Raw genomic sequence first — 25,715 nt, forward strand, 5'->3', positions numbered from 1 at the left:
ATTCCTCAGTTTTGTGAGCTCTTCAAGATAATTATCAAACCTGGGGAGGGGGTCATTGGAACCCCCAATTTAGACTCAGTTGGTCAGAAGTAAGGGGTTCAGGACCTGTGACGGGCATCTGAAAGAGAGGGCAGTCTGCGGGGCCGACCTCTCAAACTGCGGGGTGAATTCTGGGTAGTCAGTGTCAGAATCGAGCTGAATCCTGGGACAGCCGGTTGGTGTCGGAGGGTCAGATGGGCAGGACAAGCACTTCAGAACGCTGACCCGGCCAGGAGAAAAGGCAGTGCAGGCCCCGTTCTGTGCCCCTGGCCTGCCGACAGCTCCCTCCAGGCGGCACCCCTGGCACTGAGAATTAGGAACGGCGGTGCTAGAAATGGTTTCAAACGTGTTTGCCAATGTCCCCCGGGAGCATCCCTGTGGGGGCAACAGGGAGGATGGACCTGAGGGTTGAGGGCTTTCCTGCTGGGCCTCCCCAGAGCAAGAACCATGTCTGAGCCCGGAAGACGCGGGGCCTCACCCAGTGTGTCTGGCTCGTTCCAGGCCTCAAACACAGGCCTCCTCCCCGCTCTTTACCCACCCCCACCTCCACCCCCACAAACACACTGAGAAGTGAAAACTGGGGCCTGGGCAGCACCCCACCCTGTCCCTCTGCCTCCCGGCTCCTGCCTGGGCGGTGATGAATTGTGATGTTTGAATGAGCCAATCAGATGCTTTTTTCCCCAAATCACAGGCTCGACTCATAACCCAGCCAGACCCCTCAGAAACCAACAGCTGGGGCCGGTGGAGAGAGAAGGGGTGCCCCCCACCATACCCCCAGCCCACATCCAGACAATGATGAGGGGGGTGGCCTCAGTCACCCTGAGGTACAAAGGACGGGAACACCTCCTGGACAATGACCATTTTGTTAACCTGACAAAGATTCTCTCCTTGACCAAACTCTATAGGCCTTGATTTTGGACCTTCTGTGTTCATCTCCCCACTGTCCAATTTTAGCAAGAACCCTGCGAGGTCAGTTTCGCCAGAATCCCCCATTCTCCATATCTGACGGGGTCCCTCATCGCCTACCATTCCCAGAGGGTGTCTGACCCCCTGGCCTGCCCTCAGCAAGAGGCCCGTCAGGTGGATTCACCCCTGCTCTTCCCTCCTAGTGATTTTCCATCCACGGCTCCCACCCTGCTCTGCGGCTATAAATCCCCGCTTGCCCGTTTTGTACTCTGAGTTGAGCCCAACTCTCCCCCACCGCAAAACCCCACTGCCGTGGTCCCTACACCTGTCGGGCGCACCCCCCACCCACCTCCGGAATAAAGTCTGCCTTACTTTGCTCTTTAACAAGTGTCACTGACTACTTTTTTTTAACCAAACCTTCGGGAAGGAAGAATGCCTGGAGGCACGCCAAGCCGAAACTTGGCTTGGAAAGCCCCAAGTTTAGAAGCAATTGGCTGCTCCTTCCTGCCAACACTTCGCAGTGCACTTTCTCCTGCACAGCCCAGCCCTGAGTCCCACTCGGCGTGGGCATCGCCAAGCTGCGCCAGGCTGTGAGCTCACGACGATGGGCTGGGGTGAGGAGGAGGGACGTGGGGGCAGGGCACACGGGGAGTCGCTGGGATGTCAGCGCCACGGGGATAGGATCTTTGGTCGGCAGTGTCCCCTATGTCCAGGGCCTAGAGTCGCCCCCAACACAGAAGACGCACGCAGACATCACTCAGCGAATGAAGGGAGCGGACGAGTCGCCTGGGAACACGGCTGGCACAACGTACAGGTGTAGAGTGCCCCGGGAAAGGTCAGCTCCTGAAGGAGAGGACGTGCTCACACCGCTCCGTGCTGTGGCAGTGACACCGGGCCCTTTGCTGCACGGAGAAGCCTCCAGAACCGGCTGGTCACGATTCCTCGCAGTGGCAGGGAGCGCCTCTGCTCTTTGTCTTCTCAGGAACCCTGTGGCCTCCCAGGCTGGGCTGGGGAGGTCCAGCTGGCCTGCCGAGCCTGAGGAATCCCAAACGTGTGGACAACCGCATTCCAGGAGACAAAGGAGCCTTCGCACAAGGAACAGGAGGGTTTCCAGAGTGACATAATTCCCCAGGGAAGGAGGCAGGCTGCACAACATGGAAAGCAGACTGGCTCTGCCCTGGGACCCCAACCACAGTGTCCTGGACACTCAGCTCCATCTGCAACCCCAGGGGCTGGCCGGGCTCCGGGGAGCTCTGAGAACCAGGTCTGTGCCCAGCGGGGGGCAGGATGTCCCCAACTGCTGCAGCCTCATTCCTCCTGCCAGACCCATCCCCTTCTGTGGGGACCCACTTCCCTGTCCACTCACGGGAGCTGGATCAGACCCTGGCTGTGGGGGGTTGGGGGGATGGGAAGCAGAGCCCAGGGGAGAAGGAGCCAAGCAGCCGGTCACCGCGCTGACCTCTGGGTCCCTGAGTCTCACATGGGCAGGGTTTCCTCCCCGCAGCCTAGGCACGATCCTGTTCTCACATGCACACCTCTCACCAGCTCTAGGACCCCTTACTGGAGCTTTCCTCAGCGCTAGGATCCTTCTGCCTCCTGTCCTTCAACTCCTCCCAAAAATGTTTTTAAGCAAAGCCTCAGCTTATTCCTGGGACCAAGGAGAGCCTTCCTCTGGTTAGTACAAAGCCCCCAAGGCTCCAGTGAGGTCTCCTCCTGTTGAGCCTCCTTCTGGAAGGATCTGCCCCATCCCTCCCTCCACTTGCTCCGGAGAGAATCTCTCAGCACCCTGCTGCTCTCCCTCCTCCCAGGCAGCTGAGCAGAGCGTCCCGAGATGCCGCATTGATAAGGCCCATTGTCCCTGTGCGTTCAGACAGACGCACCCAGCCAGGCTGTTGTCAGCAGAGCAGGGCTCCAAGCCCACGCGCACACAGGCCCCAGCTCAGAGCCTGGCCCAGGGAAGCCAGACTCCTCTTGAACCTTGTTTGATGTTTCATTTTCCCCCAGGGCTTGCAGCCTGCCTGGGGCCCGGAACCTAGTCTGGCCGCACACTTCCCAGCACCAGGGCGGGAAACAGGGTGAAGCGACAGAGAACGTCAACTGGCTTTTTGAACCAGAGGACAGCTCTGTTCTCCCCACCCCGGCAGAAGCCCTGGGGGAGACCTGCAGCCCCCCCCCTCCTCATCCTGTCCCTACCAGCCCTCAGGCTCCCTGGGGTTCCTCTGCACCAGGCCAGCAGGACAAGGTGGGGGAAGGGGTGAGGGCCCTGGTAGCCCAGACGTGGCTCCGCCTGGGCCCCACCTGCCAGCCTGGGAGTGGGGATGCCCTAGATCCCTGACCCAGCTTCACCTCCACCTCACCCCCCTCTGTCCCTTCCAGCGCCTTCCAGGAACTGTCTGCCCCACCATTCCTCAGAAGCTTAGGGCAGGGGCTTCCCCTATCCTAGACGGAGCACCGAGGCCCATCGCTACTGCTGTATCCATCATCCTCCAAGAAATGGGGGTGCTGTAACATGAACACTAGTGTCCCCTCAACATTAGCATGTTAACACTAAAGCCCCAAGGTGATGGTGCCAGGAGGTGGGGGTCTCTGGGAGGTAATAAGGCCATGAGGAAGAGCTGCGTGATAGAATTAGTGCCCTTATGAAGGGACCCCAGAGAACCCCCTGCCGCTTCCGCCACAGCGAGAGGACGATGAACCAGGACACGGGCCTTCATGAGACACCCAGTCAGCCCGAGCCTCGATCTCTGATGGGCTTCCAGCCTCCAGACTGTGGGAGATGCAGGTCTGTTGTCGGGAAGCCCCCCCGACACCCACGCCCGTCTATACTGCTGTGACAGCCCCCCTGGGCTAGCACGGGGCAAGGGAGCGACAGAGGGCAGCCCTCCACTGCGATCAGTGTTCCCGTTTACAGGATGGTCCTTTTTCCAGAGTGCGTCCTGCCTCATTCTGGGCACTTACACGTTCTTTCCTTCGTGAGATGAGGGTGACTGGGGTAGTTCAGGTTTAGAAGGAATTCTTTCAACGCCCTTACTGAGCAAATAGCAAGTTGGAAATTCTAAATTGATTCCCTGATATTTTTTCAAATTATTTTTATTGACCCATAGAATCCAAAAGTTAGCAGAATGACCCACCCAGGAGCCCCTCGGCAGCCAGCTGGTGGCATTGGCCCCGCTTCCGTGTTTAATCGCTGGCTTCCAAAGAACCCGTTAGTTGAGCAGGACCAGGATGGTGCCGTTAATGCTATCCGTTAACGGGTCACATAAGAAGGTGCCCGGGAAGCAGAGGGGAAGCTACCGTTTACAACTTCCGCGAGCTGAGCTCGTGTTAGAGCAATAAAAATAAAATCAGAAACATTCTCTTCAGAAGCAAGCCAGAGTTGGACCCACCCCATTCTATGTTATCAAGGCTGAACCACTGATGTGCCTCTGCGGGGACATGGACACGGGTGGCCGGGCGGGACCCAGCTGGGGGGACACTTACCGGAGGCTCTGAGCACAGGGCTGAGGCGCTGGGGACGGAGAGCCCTCGGAGGGAACTCCAGCACAGATGAGCCCAGAGACTCCCCCTCCCATCCATCCTGGGGAGGCAGGGGGTGAACATCCTTCCGGTGCATTCATTTCACCGGGAGATATTTCCCTCCTGATGGGGAGGAGATAGTAGGAGACTGACAAGCCGTAAGCCGGGAGGGCCACGAGCGCCGCGTGGTTACCGGGGACTTCATCAGCCAGGCTGACCAGAGCAAAGATCACGCGGGCTCCTTCCAGGTCAGCGCCCGTGGGAGACCCTGGCTTCCCCCAGGCAAGCTGGCTGGTCCCTGCATTCTGTAGGTGGCACAGGTCCGTGGGTCCAGCCTGGGCGTGAGGAGGTAGGGACGCTCCAGACGTCTGGGGCTGCTGCCCTGCAGTCTCTCCACTGAATTGGATTCTGGGGGCCACAGCCAGAGGGACCCCAGCCAGGACCCCTTGTGGCCGAGGTCAACGCCAGTACCACGAGGCTTAGTCCCAGCGTCCTGGCCATCCCCAAACCAGAACAACCAGGCCTCTCCCTGGGCCAGCTGGGTGAGTTGTCCCTCTGTCCCCTGCTTAGTTTCTCTTAACAGAATTCACGTATGTAGCACTCACTCCTGTAAAGTGTTCAGCGGTGTTTCATACATTCACGGTGTTGCACAACGGCACCTGTACCAAGCTCCAGAACATTCGATCCCCCAAAAGGAGGCAGGGGCAGCACTCCCCACCTCCCTCACGTTCCAGGCAACTACTGATTTGCTTTCTGTCTCTGTGGATCTGCCTTTTCTGGACATTCAAGTAAAAGGAATCAGATGATACGTGGCCCTCTGGGTCTGCTCCTTTCACTCAGCACCATGTTTTCCAGGCTTATCCGTGTCCTAGCATGTGTGAGCGCGGCGCTCCTCTCTGCGGCTGATGAGCATGGGCTTAGGGATGGGCCACCTTTGTTCATCCGTGGATGGAGCCAGGCTGCTCCTGGACATGGTCCGCAGGCCGCACCTAGGGCGGTGCCGAGGTTCACTAGTCGAGACCAGTGTAGTGAGGACAGACGAACAGCCTTGCCGGGGTCCTGGCAAGGTGGCTCGGCCCCTCGCGGGTGTGTAGGGGAGTGGCCTCCTGCAGAAAGGGGCCACACTCCACCGCGGGGCTGTGGTCCCCAGGCCTCCAGGCAGCTCCAGGTGGGGCCGTGCAGGGTGTGGCAGGAAGGGGGTCCGGGCACACCTGCAGTGTGCCCTCCTCACCCCCAACGCTGGTAACGTCAACAGACCCCAGCTCACTGCCCACCACCGCGAGGTGGGACTGCGGGGGCCTCAGGAGCGAAAGATCCCTGCTCTCTAGGGTCCCAGGCCGAGGGAGTGCAGGAAATGACCGTGGGCAGCTCCTGCCAGTCCGCTCACTTGTTCGCTCACTTCCTGTGGGTTGGGAGCCTGCTGGGTCTCGGGAGGGGCACCCGCCTCAAGTTGCTCAGGACGCCGAGGCCAGGATTCCGCAGTGAGCCCTCCGGCCCCAGGATCCCATGTGGAGGCGGGGTTGCTGGAGGGACATGGGCTCTGTGGGAGAGTCACTCTGCCTCTTCCTGTGCACAAGATTCATGGCTGGTAGCGGCTGCAAATCTCGCCTCCATCCCGCTGCTCGTTAACTGGCATATGTATTTATGAAGAAAAGGCCTCTCTAATTAAAGCTGTCACATTATCGCTTTATGTATCTCGCCCAGGCCGAATGCCGCGAGGGCCTTAATTAGGCCTGCTAAGGGGTCCTGAACTTTCGCAGGAAGCCGACCACGCGGGACAGCCTCGCCTCCCCTCCTGTTCCTGCAGGTAGCAAACCCTTGATGCCCGGACTCAGGAGCAATGCAGCCCCCAGAGCAACTCCTTTCTCTGCTCCAGACTCAAGGCTCCCCCTGCAGTCAGTGGAGTGGGGGTCCTTACACCTCACCCCCTGCCCCGCAGACCCTAGGCCTCAAGCTCCCGGACTCTACTCCTCTCTGACCCAGGACACAGGCAGCTTCCCAGGGCCTGGCTGTGCTGGACGGTGAGCCCCAGGGGGGCAGGCCCCGCTGTGTTCTCCCCAGCGGATCCGAGAGCCCCGATCATGACACGGTGTCTCCCCAGTCCGCTGCTCACCCTGGCCCTCTGCCGGGGATGCTCTTCCCCACACTCACGCCACTCTCACCCCTTCAACCTCAGTGCAGGCTTCTCTCCTCCGGGAAGACCCCTGCCAGCCCCAGGCCTAGGCCGGTCGAGCAGCCCCTCTCTGGGCCCCCACAGCCCCATGCTCACCTGCAGCGCACAGGCCCACACTGAACGTGCGTCTCAGCCACGGCACACCAGCAGCCTGGAGCAGGGGCCTGTCTCACTCTGTCCCCTCCGCCCCAAGCACAGAGCATCCCTGGGGGCACCAGAAGTTTCCCTGCCGTGGTCCTGGCCAAAACCAGCACTGCAGGTCATGCTGTCCAACCCAAATCCCCACAGCAAGGGTCCTCGAAGCCCCGCTCCATCAGCAGCCCCACACAGCTTGTCTTCCAACAGTTTGCTCACCAGTCAGCTGGCCTCAGGGTTCAAGGAGCTTCTGAAAACCCCATCTTGACTCTCATGCTGGGACTCGGGGGGGTCACCACACAAGACCCCAGTGGCACACCGGACTACTGTGCAAACTCCCGCCTCTGTCCCAGCAGCAGGCCTGCGCCAGCGTGCCCTTTGCCGTGGGGCTTTGCGGACTGACTCCGGTGGGGCTAGGGGAGCACACAGCCACCCCAGCAACGGCGGGCTTGGCTGTGGGGCCGGCCTTGGCCTGTGGAGTGAGCCCAGCTATCCCACGCCGGGTGCTCTGACTCGCCCTCTGTGCTTCTGTTCCCCCGAGGACGGGCCCTGGGAGGCCACTGGTCCCAGAACGAGATTCACGTGGGGCCAGGGTGACCCGGACCTGCAGCCCCATGCAGAGCCCCCCGTGACCAGAGACGCATGAGCAAAGAAGAAGCGCCACTGTTGTAAGCCCCTGGGCTCAGGACATGTTTGTTTTGCGGCATCAGTGTGACCGGAAGCTGCCTCATGCACCCCTTACACCCACCACGCTCTGGAGCAACGGATGAAGGGAGCATCAGGCCGGTGGAGCCAGCAGGTCGCTGCCAAGAAGGGAGTCCACAGACTGTGGCTTAGGTGTGAGGCAGCAATGGCTTCCTGACGCCCCCACCCCCCAGACTTGGGTAGAACTGCCTCCCTGTCACAGACCAGCACACAGGTTGGTGGCACACTGACAAGCCCCGAGGAGAGAGGGCAGTGGGGACCGGCGGAGCGCCACAGGCCCAGGGCTCCTCCCAAACTCTCCCATCAGGGATTCGCGATACCTCCCTGGGGAATCCCCACCCCCACCCCACCCCCCCACCCCAGAGAAGGGAGAGACAGGACACACTACATAGTTTGCAGGGCCCCGTGCAGAACAAAAACACGGGGCCCCTTGCTGAATAATTATTCCGAATTTCCAGACAACAACAGAGCATTAAACCAAGTGCAGAGCCCCCGAAGCATGGGGCCCCGTGTGACTGCACGGTCACACACCCACAGAGCCTCTGAGATGGGGAAGGCGTGTCCCTACCACCACCACGGGTCCAGCCTGGGCCTAACAATGACTGGTTGACTTTCTCCCTGCCCAGACGGGGTCTCAGAACCACAGGCTTTCCGAGGCTGACACACTCAGAGTGTAGCCTCTCGCTGACCTGGGTCTGAGTGCCCAGGCTTGGGAGAGAGGGAGCTCTTCCTGTCCCCCAATGCACATCCTCAAAGGACAGGGCCCATCACACCTCCCCACCCCAGCTGGCTAACGTCTGCGGGTGCTGGGCACCCAGCTCGGCCTCTCCCTCTGCCTGGGAGGGCACCTGGGGTCAGACAGCGGGAACCCTCCAGGCACCTTCCCCGAGCTCCAGCCCCTACACACTGGAGAAAGCTAATCAGAACCCCAGAAGTCCCTAGGACCCTAGCCAAAGCCAGCCTCCCTGACCAGGCTCCCCAGTATCGCGGCCCTGGGCATTGGCCACTTCCTCAGCTGTTGTGCATGGGCTATCTCACAGGTATCTGAGCGAGCACCTGGAAATTGCAGCTTCCAACCACATCCGGCAGAGCCATCAGCGAACCGCAATGCGTGCAGCAGCTTCCATTCCCCTCCTAACGGGCCCCGCGGCCTTAAACAGTGACATGGAGCCACCCTTGGACATTTCTGGCTCATGGTGCCAAGGAAAGACCAGGGCTCATTCATATCCTTAAGAAACATTATTATTCTAGGAAAATTATTCAGTTAATCTACTTTAATAACCCTGTGTAGGGCCCTTGATATACTGCAGTCTTTACAGTATTCATTTCAGAAATACTAGCTGTCACTTCCCATCCATGAAGCAACAGAAGCACCCAGCCTGGGCCCGGATGGGGGTGCCCACTTGTCAGCTTCATATGCCATAAACACAGTGACGTTGCTCCCCTCGGGGCATACACCTCCCCAAGCCTAGGGACGGTTTGGGTGCAGACCAGGAGAGCAGTGAGCGGCTCCTACCAGCACCCAAGACAGACCAGAGCTGCCCTCTGCCTGACCCCCAGGAACCCAGGGCTCACCTCCATCAGCACGCTGACATCAGGGACTGCAAGTGAGCAGGGATGACTGGGCTGTGTTCCAGGGATACGGAGATAGAATGGAACGCCTGGGACAGTGGATGGTGCCTGGCACATCAGAGATCCTGGGATACAGCTGTTCAATGAATGAATGAATGAATGAATGAATGAACGAAGTTACACAGCCTCCTGGTAGGGCCATGGATAGCCACTTGCTGGCCTGCAAGGCCACATGACCAGGGACATTTGCAGCCACCAAGAGCACCCGGTCCTCACATCAGCCCCCAGCCCCTAAAGCTGACCATCGCTCTCCCTGGAGGCCCCCAGCCAGTGACACCTGCAGCAGCAACCTCCCAGCCCGAGCAGTGCCCCTCATGGCTGAAGACAGGGCCCTGAGAGGGGCCCAGAGGGTCAGGGAGAGGGCCCGGGGGAGCCAACTCCTCCCTGGGGGCCGGATCCCTCTCTCAAGTCTGTCCCAGGCCTCCCTCAGGGCCAAGACTTCAGATCTCTTCCAGGCCATGCTGCTTCTGGAAATAAGCTATTTCCAGCAGTGCCTGTTTCCGAGTCCTCATTGATTTTGTCTCTGTTTTCCCAGCTTCCCTTCACAGCGGGTTATTGCCGGTGATGGGTGGGAACTCACCCTGCGTTAACCCGTCTCCTCAAAGCCATCAGCAGCAGCGCTCTGGCCTGCTGGGGTGTGTGAGGCCTCTCCCCTTGCTCCCCCGGGGTGGAGGCGCTGTATGTGGAGGCCCACGAGATGGGCTGGGGTCCACCCGGCTCGGGTCCAAACACCTCCTCTCTCTGCGACCTCACACAGGCAGCCCAACCTCCGGTCTCACTCCCCTCAGCTGCCCGGCCCCACGGTCCTGGAGGACCAAACGAAATGTAGCAGCTCGCCCTCCCTGGGGGGTGAGGGGGGCTGGGAAGTACAGCTGGTGTTCTGGGAGGCCCAGCTGACCCCTCTCTCCCGTCCTCACTCCCCTGCAACCTGTCGCAGGGACAGGGGTCCCTCTCCTCCTGCATGGCACCTGCCAGCCGCTGGCATCACCCTGCCCACCCAGCCGCTCTCTCTCTCGTGCTGGGCACAGCACTAAACACGTGTCCTATGAGCTCCTTCACCCTCAGAGCACCATGGGGAGGCAGTGCTGCTGTCCCGCCTTACAGGTGAGAAAGTCAAGGCTCAGAGAGGTGAGTGACGGACACTGAGGGGATGGAGACCTGCCTGGTGAGGAAGACTACTGGTGATGTGAAGGGCTCATCGAGGTCTGCTGGTCAGGAAGCTGAGGCTGAGGTTGGCCAGTCCCCTGGAGCGAAGACTGGATTCACGGGCCCGTGCTAACTCTGCAGAGAGAGGGAAATCTCTGCACTCTGGGCAACCCAGGGCCACAGGTCATGGAGAGTGGCACTTATATTGGCTTGGAGCTATTGGAACAGAATGAGGGCTTCACGCTGGTACCGGTCACAGTGCCACACGTCAAGAAGGCTGTGGAGGCCCGGCACCTCCTCGTGCTTGGCAAGTGACCACGCATGCCAGCCAGCGCAAGACGGAGGCTGGACCCAGCAGGGCCTCCCCAGGACGCAGGACACAGAGAGACTGGCCGGTCAGCTTCTTCCTGGACCCTGGGGCCTGGCTCCATAGAAGGGTCAGCCCATGGGTGGGAGCAATGGGCAGGCCCTGGTCACAGCCCCAAGGCTGAGTGGACAGAGCCTCTGAGCCTCAGTTTCCCATATCTGGTCCATACAGCCAGTTCCTACATGTTCTTGGCCAGCCACCCCCAAGCCCTACACCATGGTGGCCTGACTCCCAGGCCAGGAAGGGGCTCCAACCACAGCGAGAGGGGAGAGCTGTGGCTGGGAGGGGTCCAGGACAGAGACAGGCCAGGCCAGAGAGGCAGAAACAACAATGTTGGAGGGAGAGTTAGAGACCAAGAACGAGAAGCCTTCACAGAGAGATGAAGAAATGGGGCAGGGGGCTGTGTGGGAGGACAGAGTGGACTGCCAATTGGGGCGGGGGGGGCAATGAGGATGCCCCCACATCCTGGCCTCTCAGTGCACAACCAAGCATGCCTGTCACTGGAGAGCCCAGCCCAGGACCCCAACCCTCACTGGGGACAGGGCGGCTGGAGGGAGACAGGCTCCTTCCCACACTGAGACCAGCCCGGCACCACCTGCATCAAGACCCCCAGTGAGGGTCAAAGACACCGTGGACGAGGCTCAGAGGCAGAAACGGGGTCGGGGCCAGGCCTACCCAGCAGGGGTCCCCATCCTGCCAGCAGGACCTGAACCGGGGACATGGGGCGGCAGGCTGAAAGGTCCAGAGCAGCAAACGAAGCTGGAGGGTGCTGTGCCCATCACCTGGTGACATCCAGGGGACACTCCTTCCCCTCCCATTTCTTCCAGCCACCAGCACCACGCATTCCGTCGTAACCCAGTGCCAGGGGAAGGACCAGGATGTGCACACGGGTGGCCGACCTAGGCTCCTGGCAAGACCTCTAGCCCCCTGGGCCTCAGTTCTCCAGCCTGTGGAGCGTCCGCGGGGCCCCCCAGGCAGGCTAGGCCTGGGTCCCAGAGAGAAGGCATTGATGGAAGCCGGCATCCGCACATTCGGCAGCTGTTGAGGGAATGGGGCCCAGACTTTGGAGGGGTTTGTTGTGGCAGGAGCGCCGAAAGCAGAGCAGCGGGACCAGGACAGAGCGAAGCTGTCACAGAGGCTCCGGGGCCAAAGTGGCGGTGTGTCCACTTTCTGTTCTCCGGGAGCCACGGGTCACAGTCCTGCAAGGACTTGGGGGACGGTGGGAAGGCAGGGCCCGGGAGGGGGGCTGTGGGCAGGCCTTCCCCCCATTCCTCGGCTCCCGTGCCCTTGGGGCAAAGCCTGGCGGGGTCACCCCAAAGGGGGCTTCAGACCAGAACGTTCAGCTGGGATTCAACTCTGGCGTCACAGCCCAGGGAGGCCTGCGAGGCAAAGCCGCCCAGCTGGAGGCGTCAGATCCACAGGGACCGACGCCAGAGAGACCGTGACCTTCCTCCTAGGAGGCCGGACACCCGAGCCTCCCCTCAGCGCTGGTAGTGGACCCGCCTCACAGACAGGAGACTGACGACCCCGCCCCACGGACGTGAGACCGACAACACCCACCTCCCAGAGAGGGCCACGGGGAAGCACGGAGAGCAGCCCGGAGGCGGCGGCAGCGGTGCCGGGGCTGAGGCGGGAAGCACAGACCCGCGTGTCCGCACCGCGGCGTGAAAGGAGGCTCCCCGGACTCTTCGCCCTAAACGTCCCTAGAACCCGCACGGGCGCGCTCGCCTCCAGGCGGAGCCGCTGGCCGGGTGTGTGGCTGCCTCAGGGCTGAATTCCGGCAGCGACATTCGTCTTTAGAACCGCGAGGCGCCGATCCGTGCGGGACGGCGGACAAGCCGAGAGGACAGACGAGCCGAGGCCGCTGCTCCCGGCGCCACCCGGCCGGCCAGAGAGGCCACGCCGGAGCCTCTGGAACGCACGGGCCAGCCTGCCTGTGGCCCCGCCTCAGCCGGACGGCGCGCAGTCCCTGCCGGTTCCACGAGTCCCGAAGACCCCGGGACCGTGTGCGTCCCCGAATTCCTTCTGTGCTCGCCTCCCGGGGCTGCCGCACAGATCAGCACAGGCTCGGCGGCCAGAGCGTGAGCTGCGGGGGCAGGCGGGGGAACGGGCCCCAGGCCTCTGTCCCAGATTCTGGCGCCTTCCAGCAGTCCTGGGTATCCTTGGCCAGTAGATGCATCACTCCCCTCTCGGCCTCTGTCGTCGCATTTCCACATTCTCTGTGTGTCCCCTTCTAGCTCCTATGAGGACACTCCCATTGGCTTTAGGGACAGCCCCAATCCACTACGATTAGATCCCCAGCATTACCCCGATGACAGCTGCAAAGGCCCTCTTCCCAAATAGGGAACACACAACTCACCCCTCCGCAGGAAGAATGATGGTTCCTCGGCCCATTTTCCAAGCCGACCAGCCTTTCAAGTCCTCCCCAACAGCCTCGGAGCAGTGCTGCCTCCCCCAACACGGAGACAAGGCTCCTTTGGCTCTGAACGGCCTCCCACGGCGAAGTTCAGACCCGGCTTGGCCTTGGGGTCAGAGCCACGGGGCCCACGGGCGTTGCCGGCAGTGTGTCCCGACTAAAAAGGCTTCCAGGGTATGTGGCGCTCCCCCACCTCCCTCATCAGCAGGACGGGCCTCAATACGCACTGCCAGTCCGCGGGAGCTAGGGCAGCACGAGCCCACGGTGCTCAGGCGCTCAGACACGGGACCCGCTTGAACCCGCTCGAGGCAGCCCCGGGCTGCTTCCCTCCCCCTCCTTTCTCCCTGTGAAGCTCTCAGCGCACATGCCTGAAAATAAAACAAACCGCTACATTGAGACTGTTGGGGGTCAGACCATCAAATGCACCGGACCCCGTACAGTAGCAGGAAGAAAAGGTTGTTAAGGACACATAATGGTTGTTTTCTCCAACCTCCTAGAACCTGAAGCAACAATTTTTAAAGGCGCCTTGATTTATTTCTAAATAGAGACAAACATAGCATTAAATCATTATCAGACACGAGAAAAAGCAAAGCAGCTAATCTGGCTTTCATTTGACTCCATTTAGTTAAAAGTGGCTTTCAATAGGGGTGGGAGGAGGAGAGCAGGGGGAAGAAATATAATAATACCAAAAAATGCCCTTGATGGAAATGATAAGGTTCCCGTTGAAAGCTGGTGTGGCTTTGTGAGCAAGAAGAAAGCAGCCGTTCCTTATCGGGAGATCCTGAGGCGGGCCAGCTTTCTCGTGGAAACCCCCTGGCTGCTGTTGGCGCCAGCTGTACCCTGGGACCGGCAACCGGAAATCCAAAGGCTGGTTCTAGTCCCGGGCACTGGCTCAGAATGCTTTGGGGCTCGTGGAGGGGAGAAGGCCCACCTTTCACAGCCCAGAGCGCACCGTGAAGCCGACCTGGGGTCTGGGCCCCAGCAGAAGAGCCTGAGTGGCCAGATCGAGGTCACAGGCCTGACCTTTATTTGACACTGGAAATCTATCACAAGAGAAATCTCTGTGCTTTGTGCGAATAGACGGAGAAAGGAAAAGAGGGAGGAAAAGTCTCAGAATGGCGTCAAGGTTTGAAAAGCACAAGTCCCAACTTGCACCCAATTCTCATTCCCCAGAGGGGTCCCAAATCCTTACCTGTACCCAGGACAGTGACCAGAGGCCAGTCCCACGGGGGAGGGGGTTTGGAGGAGGAGCCACGAAGGGGAAGAGAAGAGGAAAAGAACGTCTGTGTATAGACAACCTGCTCTTGGGATGTAACGAAGTACAGATGCCCCCTCCTTGCCAGCCGAGCCCAGCATCCCCAGCCCTGCAGGCACCGAGGCCGTGGACGGCGTGTTCAAGCAGACAGCCCTCGCCCTTGAGTGGGCACTGGGCCAGGCCACTGGGTTAGAGCGGTTTACTAATTTGGCGCCAGGTGCTGGTCCCGGGGCAGAGCGCCTGTCCACCCCAGCCCCATCAGCCCCTCATGACCCCAAGAACCAAGCCCAGGCTCCTCCCCGCAGCCCAAGGGCCCCTGTGAGCTGGTCCAGACCCTCCACTTCTGGCTACTCGATTTCATCCATGCTCTGCTCAACATCACCTCGGGGAGGCCTCAACCTTTCTAAAATAGAAAATCCCCCTTCGTGCCCTTACGCCGCTTTTCCCCCTCGCAGACTATCACCGCCTGACTCTGTAGGATGTGCCATTTTTTATTGTCCGGGCCCCACAAGGAGGCCGGGTCCTGGCCTGGGGCAGGGACTGTGTCTGTCTCGTGGCACCGCACGCCCCCTGCCCCACCTAGAGGGGTACCCGCAAGTCCATGTTGAATGAAGGAATGATTGAGGGAGTGACGAATAAGTGAATGAGCACAGCTGCACTGGCTGATGGCATCTGTCCTGCTGAAGGCCCTGCCACTGCTTCCTGCCGTGCCCGACCACCGGGGCTTCAGTGAACAAGCCCCCCTGGGCCAGCACCACCACTCCCGCCTCTGCACGGTAGGGTCACGGCTGTGCAGAGGCGTGCACCCAGCGCTGGGGACACTGCTGTGGTGTGACGGCACGCTTCGCAGGTTTCCACAGCCCCCTACCTGGGCATCCAGCACCAAAGGGCTGCAAATGACCCATTTCAGTCTTTGTCTTACAGCCTAGACACCGGATAAGGATGGTCCTGTGGCCCCACCGTCGTGAAGGACAAAAGGGCCTCATGGTGGATCTGCCTCCCTAAGAAAAGAGGCAGCCTTGTGACCTCCCGGCTCTTGGGAGCATCTGGAAGGAGGAGATGGAGGTGAAAGGGTCCCCTGTCCCCTTCCCTACGGGCGTCCCCTCCCCACTCCCCTCCTCCCACCCTGTCTCAGCCAGGACAGCGAGCACACACAGTCGTCACTCCTCAGAGAGCATCTCCTGGCCAGGGCTCAACGACACATCAGGTGGGAGAGCAAAGTCAGCGGCCTTCTCTGCTCGGCCCATCCCAGACCGTGACGCCAGCCACAGAAAGCAGGGAACCTAAGTCCTGGCCCCCGGCCAGCAGGAAGACAGACCCAACATCCTGACCTTCCGCCGGGAGCCGCACAGCACAGGCACTGAAGGGCACAAGAATGGGCACGAGCCACAAACAGCAGGGAGCGAGGGGGCTTCAGGGAGGGCTCATCTCCGTAATGGGCACAGAACACACCCGTGTTTCACGGGCTGTGCAGACCTTCCAGGAGCACAACAGAAAGACGACCTCCTCCTCTGCTCTCTTGAGAAGCCAGCCTGCTTCTGTCACCCAGAGCATCAGCTGCCCCCAGGGAAGCCACCCTTCCCCCCCAGATAGCCCCCCATGTGTCTGCCCTCAGACACCCTCTCCTCCTGCCCTCCCTGCCCCGCATGGCCATGGGACCTGCAACGTGCAGTCCCGGATTGCAGAGCTGGGCTGCTTCCGTAGCACGGGGGCTCCCAACCTCCCGCCAGCCACCGCCCTAAGCCCAGTAGGCCCTGGGAAGGGGCCCCCCGACTCTTCTCTCTCACCTGATTGTCCCGTGGCCACAGTCCTCTGTCACCTACCCCTGGCACAGACCCTGTGTCTGGCCAGCCATTGATCCTACAGCCCATGCGTCTGGCTGAGGTTTTCTACGAGAGGAGGAGAAAGCGGTCCCAATCACCCTCCCCAGGGAGAGAGCGGAGAGAAATGGAACATTACAGCTTCATCAGCCCATCCATAAACATTCAAGCCATCTCGCAGGATAAAGCCCGAGCGCTCGGCCTGCACATCTTCCTACCTGTCCGGGGCAGGAGCGAGTCTCAAGACACTTAACCAGAGCCACGCAGCCTCGCGGAAGCCGCAGAAGACTAACGGAGCAAGGCCGACGGAGCAGGCCGTCTCCTTCCCACACCTCGGCGGGCGAGCGTGGCACAGTGGACCGCCCAGATGCTGGCAGGGAGTGACAAGCCTTTGCAACCCCCACCACAGCTTCCCACGTGGAGCTCGGCAGGCGACGCTGCACACCAGGGCCTGGCGGTCTCCCTGCAGGCCGGCGGCCAGTTCCCTGGCTCTGGCTACACAGTCTGCTTGGACTGGCACAGGGTGTAGACGAGCTGAACTCTCGCCCTGCGACGGGCAGGCAAACTTAGAAAACACCAGGCAGGGGCAGCCAAACAACAACAATTTGGTACATTGTGACATGGTAAAGAGACCCATCAATACACGCGAAGAACTCTCCCCGAATCCATCCTCCACGCTGCCCTGTGGTGCCCACCCCTGGCGTAGGGCTCGGGACCCGTGCCCAGGCAGAGGTCGGCTGCAGCACAGATGCGCTCTTTAACCCCACTCCCAGGCCCGAGGTCGAAAACGGGGGCAGCGGGTGTCCTGCCTCTCACCTATGTGGCATCTGGCCGCGGGGCTGCCTCAGTGACCATCTCTCCGGGGCCTGCTCCGTCGTCTCTGAGCGCCTCCGTGCCCTGGGCTTGCTCCTCACCGCGGGAAGCCTCCCCGGTTCGTGGTGCCAGAGACCCAGCCCCACGGGCTTCCTCCCGCGGCGGCCTCGGCCGCTCACCCGCACACTTGGATGGCTGGCCACCACGCTGCTGCCTTCTTGTCACCCCAAACTTGGGAACAGCCCGGCTTGCCACTCGTCAGGGCTCAGGCTCCCCTGCTTCCTTCTTATCCACGTTTGCCATGAACGGAAGGTAAAGCTTTCGCTATAAAACCACACGGTGTTCTGTCTCTCAGCCACACTCTACCCTCCAGCCCGTCCCTCCATCTCCAAGAGTGCTTCCAGGCTGTGAACATCCCCCAAAACCTGCTCCCACCTGCTCGGTAGTCACGACCCCGGTTGCCTGAACATGACACCCAAAAGGAGGGCAGTTCCCAGACCCCTTGGAGCTAAGTGCAGGCATGTGACCGGCCTCTGGCCGATGGGTTTCTGGTAGACAGAAAAGGTTCCTCTGCCCCCGGGGCCCCATCCTAATCCCTGGAAGCTGTGACTGAGTAACCCAACACGCAAAAGGGGACTTTGCAGGTGGGAATAAGGGAAGGATCTTGAGATGAAGCGGTTGCCCTGAATTTTCCAGGTGGGCCCAATGTAATTATAGGGGTCCCTACTGGGGGAGCAGGGCGCAGAATCAGACGGGAGCCAAGACCAGCAGAGGCAGAGGTCGGGCCACCTCGCCTCCCTCAGGCCCATGCCGACTCTCCGGGAGGCCAGACGCCCCAGGCCACCCCACTGTCCCTCAGCCATGCTGTCCTCAAGGGAAAACCGTGCTTATGCCTGGTGAGGTCAGAGCGTCTGACAAGGGTGAAAACAACAGAAAGCACTCAAGAAAAACATCAATAGAGAAAACAGGTAAAAGTTCAGTATTTCATACATAACTTTAAAAAAGATACGAAAGAATACTAGTATAAAACATAGCATAGAATAATTTTTGTACAAAATCCAGTAAGAAAACAATTTTATCACTTAAAATGATTCATAAAATATATTCTGCTAGAAAGCAAATCAGCGCGTCACAGACCGTGACACCTGCCCGTGCTTCCCGGCGCCAAGCCCTCCCGTGAGGACGCCCGCGGGGCTCGGCGCACGGCTCACGCCGGCAGCAGCCTCCTGGACACGGGCACGAGAGCCGGTCAGGAGCACGGCGGCCCCTCCACCCTCGGCCACGCTCACCAGTGGCCCGGGCAGGTCGAGGGGAGGAGGGGGTCCACAGGGCCGGCGCACACGAGTTCGTCCCTGCGCTGTGGCGGGAAGGGGACCACCTCCGGCGGCTCCTTTACTGGTAGGTGACCTTCACGCAGAACGCTTCTTCGTTTTTGTCCTCGTGGTCATTGATGTAAATCAGGATCTCCTCCTCCCCGGCGCTCTGACGAGGTGCAAACCGCAGGCCGATGGTGTAGGTCTCCCCTCCCCCGACCTGGAAGCAAGCATCCAGTCCTAGCCCTACCCCGGCCACTGCTCTCTACTCCGGCAGGTTCTACACGTGCAAACCCAGGCTGACGGGGGCGGCGAGGCTGAGGCCCCAACCCCAGTGGCTGATGCAGGCAGGACTCCAGACACTCGGTCTTCTGAACTAAACTCCCCAGTGTTCCTGGACACAGCTGCTCTTCCCACGCCCCGGGGATGCTTTGCAATTCAAGAAGCACCCTCCCCTGACAGACTGTGATCTGCTGTACCTTCTTCAAAACACTCAGAGCAGAGCAAAGGCTGATTTGCAGGGCACTTACGGATAAAACCGCTGGCCACCTGCAGGGCGAGCGGGCCACCAGAGCCCCTGCCACGGTGCCTAGATGCAGGGGCCCCAGGAGCAGAGGCAGAAGAGCTCAAAGAGGGGTGCCCACCCCCCCACATCCAGTACCTTCCCCGGTTCAGATCGGCACTGCTCTCTCCCAGGACTCTCTCAAGACCACCCATGATTAGACGGAACGGTTCCTAAATGCGGTGCCGACCCTCAGGCCTCAGGGCTCCCGGGAGACGCAGCCCCCCACAGGCAGCCCTCCACGCCCCGCGCAGCGCCCGCACCTGGAAGGAGTCCTCCCTGAACTGCAGCAGGTCAGGGTGGTCGCTGTGCAGGTGGTAGGTCCTCTGGGAGGGGTAGGGGTTGGTGTAGGTGATCCGCTTGTTGGCGCCTTTGCCTTCCCCCGCGGCCAGCGTGATCTCGAAAGCCTGTGTGGGCGGGGGCAGCAGTCGCCCTTCCTGTGCCTGCTCTGCACGTGCGGCCCGACTTCGGGCATCTCCCCGAACAGGACAGACCGCCGCCGAGGGGGCTCACCGCACAGAAGCAACCCACACCCCGACCCCCAGGCCACAGGCCACGGACAAGGAAACTCCCGCCTGAGACCAGGTCACAGGCCCAGGTGACAATCAGGTGACAGACCACCCACGCCACGCACGCCCCTCCAGACCTTGGAAATGAGAGGTGGGCGGCAAGAGAGGCACAGGAGCCACGAGGCCACCAGCTGGTGGTAGTCCACGTCGACCAGGTTAAGGTGGATGAACCGGTTCCCTGCCCTACGGGGCCTCACGGCGACATGCAGGTCCTGCACCCCGTGCGGCGGCAGCACGAACACACCCTTGGGGTCCGTCTTGAAGAACAGAAGAGAAGCGGGTCAGGACACAGTCCCTCACACCAGCAGCCCGGGGCACAGAGAGAATCCCAGCCATTCTGGGGGGGAGGGGGCCCGAGTGACAACGTCAGACCTGAAACTAGACCCAGCCACGCCGTCAGGGTCACAGCGCGTCGCGGCCGGCATCGCTACCCGTGCGGGCAAACGCCCCCTCCACCCCCGGCACCGTCCCCTGAGCACCAGAGCTGCCTCAGCAGAGGAAGATCTCAGCGAGCTCCCAGCGCGAAACCCTGGCAAGGGGTCTGCATTGCCCTCATTATCCAGATGCACAGTTGTGGCTAAATTAATTCCAGAGCTGCTATTAATATTTGCCTTCCAATAATTCTAAAAATTGGCCTTTGGGGTTTATATGTCACTCATCCCATGATGGCGCATCCAATAAAAGGCAATGTGAATGAAGACGCTGCCAAGAGTCTTGAAGGAGCCGTGAGCCTGTCCTCAGGACCCACGCTGGCTACAGCCAGTCCCCACACGGTCCATCCCCAGGGTGAGGCAAGGATGGGGAGAGGCCAGAGAACACCCGGTGACCTACCTTCAGCTCCTGGGGGTGCGAGGTGAAAGCCTGCACTCTCCTAACCGTCTGTGTCCCCCGCAGGACAAGGGACAGGCGGGTTCGCTGGCCCGTGACACAGGAGACGTCCACACGCTGCAAGGAGTGGAGGTGGACCTGCCATATCTGGATGGGTGTGGCCAGCCAGCGATCCCTGCGCAGGACAGCAGCCATTATCATCGTTGGTGAGGACAGCAGCACCAACCGTGACAGAGAAGCCAGGAAGGAGCCGAGAAGGTGGCCAGGAGGACACGGCAAAAGAGACAGGGTGGAGCCCAGCTGCCCCCCCCCCCACTTTGAAGGCCCACTTTGCCTTTGCACCACAACACCCTGCGTGAACGACAACATGGGCTTCTGCCAGAAACGCAACAACCCCAAACCAGGTGGTGTAGGGTGAAGCCCATGGAAAGCAGGACACAGAAGAGTATGTGGGCTTGGAGGTGACACAGGCCGGGGCTCTCAGGCCCCGTCCCAGCTGCCTGGTGCTGCAGGATGATACTGACTGACCCTTTCCTGTGACTGGGGCTCAGTAACCCTTCCCCTCGGGCTTGTCCACACAGCCCGAGACAGACACTGAGCACAGCCATCCCTGGCCCCATTCTCAGATGTCCGATCCAAAAGCCCCTAGGGTGGCCAAGTTTTTAAAGATCCTCCCTCAGGGGACTGGAACAGGAGACTTCCAAGGAAAAGGTAAAGGAACAGGGTCATTTCAACTGAGTGGGAGAAGCAAGAAGGCAACGTGAGCACTGTCTCAGGCATGGAAGGATAACAACCAGCACCTTCCACCTCCCCTGGTCGGAACCAGTACTGCCCTGGGACACGCTCCACCTCGAGTTTCTCTCCTTGGTGGGCTCTCCGTGCGTCCCTCAGGCCGCAGGTGCCGCTCTGATCAGAGGGCGCCCATCACGAGGCCCCTGCCAGCCCTGGAGTCTCCCCTCCCATGGCCAAAGGCCCTTCCAACGCTGCAGTTGCTTTCCACCCCCGCCCACCCCTCCAGACCTCCGGGGTTCGGGTCCACGGACTTACGTGTAAACAGTGACAAAGAAGTCTTTGCTCTCCGGGCTTGGACCACTAGCCACCTTCAGGAACACGTCCCGTGGCTCCCCGGGGCCCTGGCGGACATGAGGTGCCCTGAGAACACCGCCTGCCCTTCCCGCTCCAAGCCCAGCCCCCTGAACCCGCATGAAGCAGAAGCAGGTGGGAACCAGGCTCCCTCCCTCCCAACAGGTGTTTAATTTTCGGTATTAGTCAGAATTCACTGTTGTTTTTTCACTGCAAAAAAGAAAATCATTAACTTCTTGATTTCATATTGAGTTCAATAATTATATTCTGCAGGAGATTTTATCCAGTTTCCTAACCAGTCACAACACAACTATTGCCCTTATCCTTTACACAATGGCAATTAATAAGTAGCTTAATTACCACTGACTTTATTCACTTTGCTTCTTGCCTTTTTTTTTTTCATTTAAATTCAGATAATCAAAGGACTGATCTGCTAGCAGAAAAGATGAAAACTCATGCATAAAGCTCCCACAGGGATGTCAAAATAGCCTGGTAGCACCTTAGAAAAACACCACTTAACTGAAAACCTACAACGAAGAGGCTGCAGGAGGCCAGGGGGCTCCGAGGACGGGGGGCTGGCTGGGTGATGGGCTCGGCAGAACTCACCACATTCTGGGTCTCACAGATGACGTTGGGGTCGCTACAGCGGACATGGACCGGGGGTTCCTCACCAGGTCTTCCCACGGGAGCACCTGGGGCAGGGAATATCAGAACAAATGTCTTTTCTGGACAGGCCTGGACCGTGTGATGTCACTGTCTGGGGCCGGCCTGGCCCGTCACAGGTATTCAACAGATGCCTGCTGGGAGATGGGCGATGCCAGCCTACCCCAGCCCCGTCTGCACGGGCACTGGCACTCCCGCCATAAGCGCGTCCTCGGGGACTTATCCGAAGGCAACGGGGGACTATGGAATAAGGTGCCAGACAGAGACGACGCTGCTGTGCTCCAACAGCACCAGACCAGAACCAGACAAGTGACTGAGCAGAAGGCACGAGTGTGCTCAGGCACAGCCCTTGGGCCATGGGCTTTAGGAGGCGGAATCGGCCAGCCGAGGGTGCACCCTGTCATCTCAGAGGACGTGAGAAGGTCACCACTTCAAACGATACAGGCAGGTGGCAGAATTTACAGGCGGGTCACAGTTTGGAGTAAGAGCATCACAGGATAACATGACGATGCCACTTGCCACCCTCAGGGAGACACCTCTTCCCATCCGTTGAACCTGCAAAAGGCCAGCCGCGGGGACAGACGGGACGTGCCTGGAAGCGTGTGCCAGGGAGGCAGGCGGATGGCCTTCTTCAGGAAGGTGAGCTCCGGGTGGTAGAAGCGGAAGACCTGGTCCACCACGTGGGGCTGGGTCTCCACGGTGAGGCAGAGCACGGCGAGGGGCTTGCCGCCGCTCCCCCGGAACAAGACCTGCCGGGAGAGCAGACGGCGCCCGCATCAGCACCGGCACGCAGGCTGGCGGAGAGCTGTGTGCGCCGCGCCAGCCTCCGCAGGCCCCGCTCGGCCCCATGAGGCGGGAGGGACAGGCACTGTGAGAAACGGGCACGGAGTCTGCAGCAGCGGACACACCGCGGGGACGGCAGCCGGCACAGGGACCGCAAGTGGGGCGGCGGCTACTGCAGTTCTCCTAAGTAGGGCCCACACCTCAAATGCCAGTTAAAAGGTTTGCGGCCCCAACGTCAAACCGTCCTCCAGCCGCTGTCCCATCGTCCAACACGCCTGCCGCGTGCGTGCAGGGAAGCTGCTCCGAGGGTCTGATGTTAACCTCACCAGGTCCTCGTGGGAGGCAGTGGAGCACGAGCTGTTAGATTCCAGACGGTAAAAGGAGGCTGTGCTTCAACCAAAAAGGCTAGAAACACAAACTTCCTTTTTTAAAAAAAGTGACTGGGGCGCCTGGGTGGTTTCGGCTCAGGGAGTCTGCTTAAGACTCTCTCTCTGCCCCTCCAGCCCCGGCACGCACATGTGCTCGCTCGCTCACTCTCAAAAGATAAATACACAAATCTTTAAAAAAGAAAAAAGAAAGAAAGAGCAGGTATCTTTATTCCCCAACTCCATCTGGCCCTGAGCTGTCCAGATCCCTGAATGAGGGCAGGTATGCAGCCCGGCACCCAAGGCAACCTTCCCACATCAACAGAGAACCCGGGAAGACACGTTTATTGTGAAATCTTTTAGACGTACATATATAAAAAGCTACATAGGAAAAGCTCTGTTTAAGTCATAGATCGTAACAGGACAGCCACCATGAGCCCAAATCCCCGCCTGGGATGGACCCGCCGTCCACACTGCTTAGCTCTGGACACCCTGCCAGCCCTGCCCAAGGAAGCCCCCCTTCCAGACTCTGTGGGCCCCGTCCTGGCTTTTCTTGGCTGGTTTCCCACCTTCGGATCTTGGCTGTGCGGGTTCGGAGCTTCACCTGAATGTCTCCCCGTCTTGTGTTGTGCTCAATCGTCTGGGAGAGAAGCTCCCACAAGCACACTCACCACCCCGTCATCCGTGCCCTGATGCTCTGGCCACACTGCACCATGGAGACCACATGTGCATCTAGGGGCTGCGGCTGCTACAGACCCGTCTCTGCCCCACCCACCCCACCTCTCCCTCCCTGCTCTGGCCCCACCGCCCACAGTTCTGCTCCCCTGTCCGCTCCTGGAAGCACGGGGGACAGCCAGGCTCGGGACAAAGGGGACCTTCTGGTCAGTCCCCATCCCGGACACCTGTCATTGCCCAGCAGCGGCAGTTCCTCTCACAGTGGGGCTCAGATCCAGGCTGCAATTTTCCACCCGGCAGCCCCAGCAATGCCAGGCGGCACCCTCCTCCAGACGGGGTCTCAGGCTTACCACCCACTCTGCGCAACTGAGTCTTAGCATTTCCAGCTTCAGCCCTCTGTTCCTTAGCACGGGGAGGGGGGTGCAGGTAGCCACTTTTCGGCCATTTCTACCTCCTTGCAAGCTTGGAGTTCTGGTTTTACCCTTCCAGTGACCTGGTTAACACGTGAGCAGTCAGCCTAGTTAACAGTGCTTCGAAAGGGATGCAGTGCCAGACAGCGGGCAGTTCCCGCGCCCGACGCCTGCCACAGACGAAAAGCAGCAAACGTACAAATGTGCGGTCATAACGAGACTCCAAAAAACTGACCACCCCTGGACGTTGCTAGGGTGCAATTCATTACTCTGAAAACTGATAAATAAAATGAAAGAATCCAACATTTATCCTGACTTTCTGGTTTAAAGTATATTTCAGGGCAACCAAACTGCTGGTGGGGAAATTCTTGCTTACAGCAGAATCCCAGCTAACAAGTACAGGAAGAATGAAAAAAGCTGAATGTCCCCATTTCCCACCCAGAAGATGCGTGTGGGCAGTGAATCTGGGGTGGACAGCGGACACAGGGCACTGGGGTCAGCGGGCCCGGACTCACCCAAACCACACTTGAGAAGACAAGTAAGCACAGGGTGGACTACTAGGCGATTTGGAGGGTCTGTGGCCGATCGGGGGCAGCGATGGCCACACAGCGAGGCTGAAAGTCCTTATCTGTTAGGGACACATGCTGAGGGGATCGTGGGTGAGCCCCTAAGATTTCTGGGGTTTGCCTTCAAACTCCAAATCCATGTATGGAGAGTGTACTAGCCTTAGATTGCATCGATAGCCCTACATAAAGACCTGACATGGTCCTTAAACAAGGCAAAGCGGTGCCTCCACATTCAGCAAAACGAAGCAACTTCCACTGGTGACGGGGCCGTGGGCAAGCGGCCACCACAGCGAGGCAGAAACACAGATCCGCCATCGGGCGCCGGCTTCTCATCTGGGACTCAATGAAATAATCTCTTCTCAGGGTAAAGTCTTATTGCTTCTGTTTTTACTTTCAAACTACTTCCAAAAGGCATTTGTCTTACCCAAAAAAAGCTTTAGAAAGTCCTAAAAGCAAGTGTCCTGAGCTCCCCTTCGGGACATCCTAGAGGCAGGCTGCTGGCGTGTGCAAACACGCCTTCCCTTCCAGCGGTAATGAGGATTCCCAGAAGTAACCCCACACCCCCACACTGATCCTCTGGGACATGGGGATGCTGTGGGGGAGGGTCAGGGACCAGTCTAACCCGTGTGTGGTGGCTGCGTGCTGGGACACCTGTGCTCCCAGGGCCATGGGAAAGGCACCCAGAGCACCGAGGGCTGCAAGGTGGCAAGTGGCCAGGGAGAGGCTTCCATGCCAGACACCCACTCAGAGGCCGTACCAGCATCGCCCGAAGCAGTCACTGTCCTGCCAGACAGGAAAAGTCTCCCTCCACAGGCCCTGCTCCCCCACCGCCATCCCCGGCCTGCAGGAGATACAATGAAGGGCAGAGGGCCAGGCCCCAGCAGCCTGCGTAACAAGAGAAGTCATGAACACTTCGCCAGGTCCGCTCAGAGGATACCTGGCTCTCGCTGCAAGACCCCAAACTATCTTTGATCA

General features: G+C 59.9%; 1 protein-coding gene across 4 annotated transcripts in view; it reads right to left on the reverse strand.

Moving 5' to 3' along the window:
• Positions 1 to 17,888: 17,888 nt before the first annotated feature.
• NPHP4 (nephrocystin 4) overlaps positions 17,889 to 25,715 on the reverse strand; it is a 114,240-nt gene continuing 106,413 nt past the window's right edge. For 3 of the 4 annotated variants that reach the window (XM_048222046.2, XM_044391420.3, XM_057305413.1), the window contains 7 exons: positions 22,534 to 22,690; positions 21,885 to 21,970; positions 21,243 to 21,328; positions 20,199 to 20,370; positions 19,445 to 19,624; positions 19,062 to 19,205; positions 17,889 to 18,456 (listed from right to left, as the gene is read on the reverse strand). In XM_048222046.2, coding sequence (XP_048078003.1) covers positions 18,316 to 18,456; positions 19,062 to 19,205; positions 19,445 to 19,624; positions 20,199 to 20,370; positions 21,243 to 21,328; positions 21,885 to 21,970; positions 22,534 to 22,690 — 966 coding nt within the window. In that variant the 3' untranslated portion in view covers positions 17,889 to 18,315. The remainder of the gene's footprint in view (positions 18,457 to 19,061; positions 19,206 to 19,444; positions 19,625 to 20,198; positions 20,371 to 21,242; positions 21,329 to 21,884; positions 21,971 to 22,533; positions 22,691 to 25,715) is intronic. The other variant, XM_057305414.1, reaches the window with a different exon arrangement.

Source organism: Ursus arctos, unplaced genomic scaffold (assembly GCF_023065955.2).
Source record: "Ursus arctos isolate Adak ecotype North America unplaced genomic scaffold, UrsArc2.0 scaffold_32, whole genome shotgun sequence".
In the NCBI taxonomy this organism is placed as follows: Eukaryota; Metazoa; Chordata; class Mammalia; order Carnivora; family Ursidae; genus Ursus; species Ursus arctos.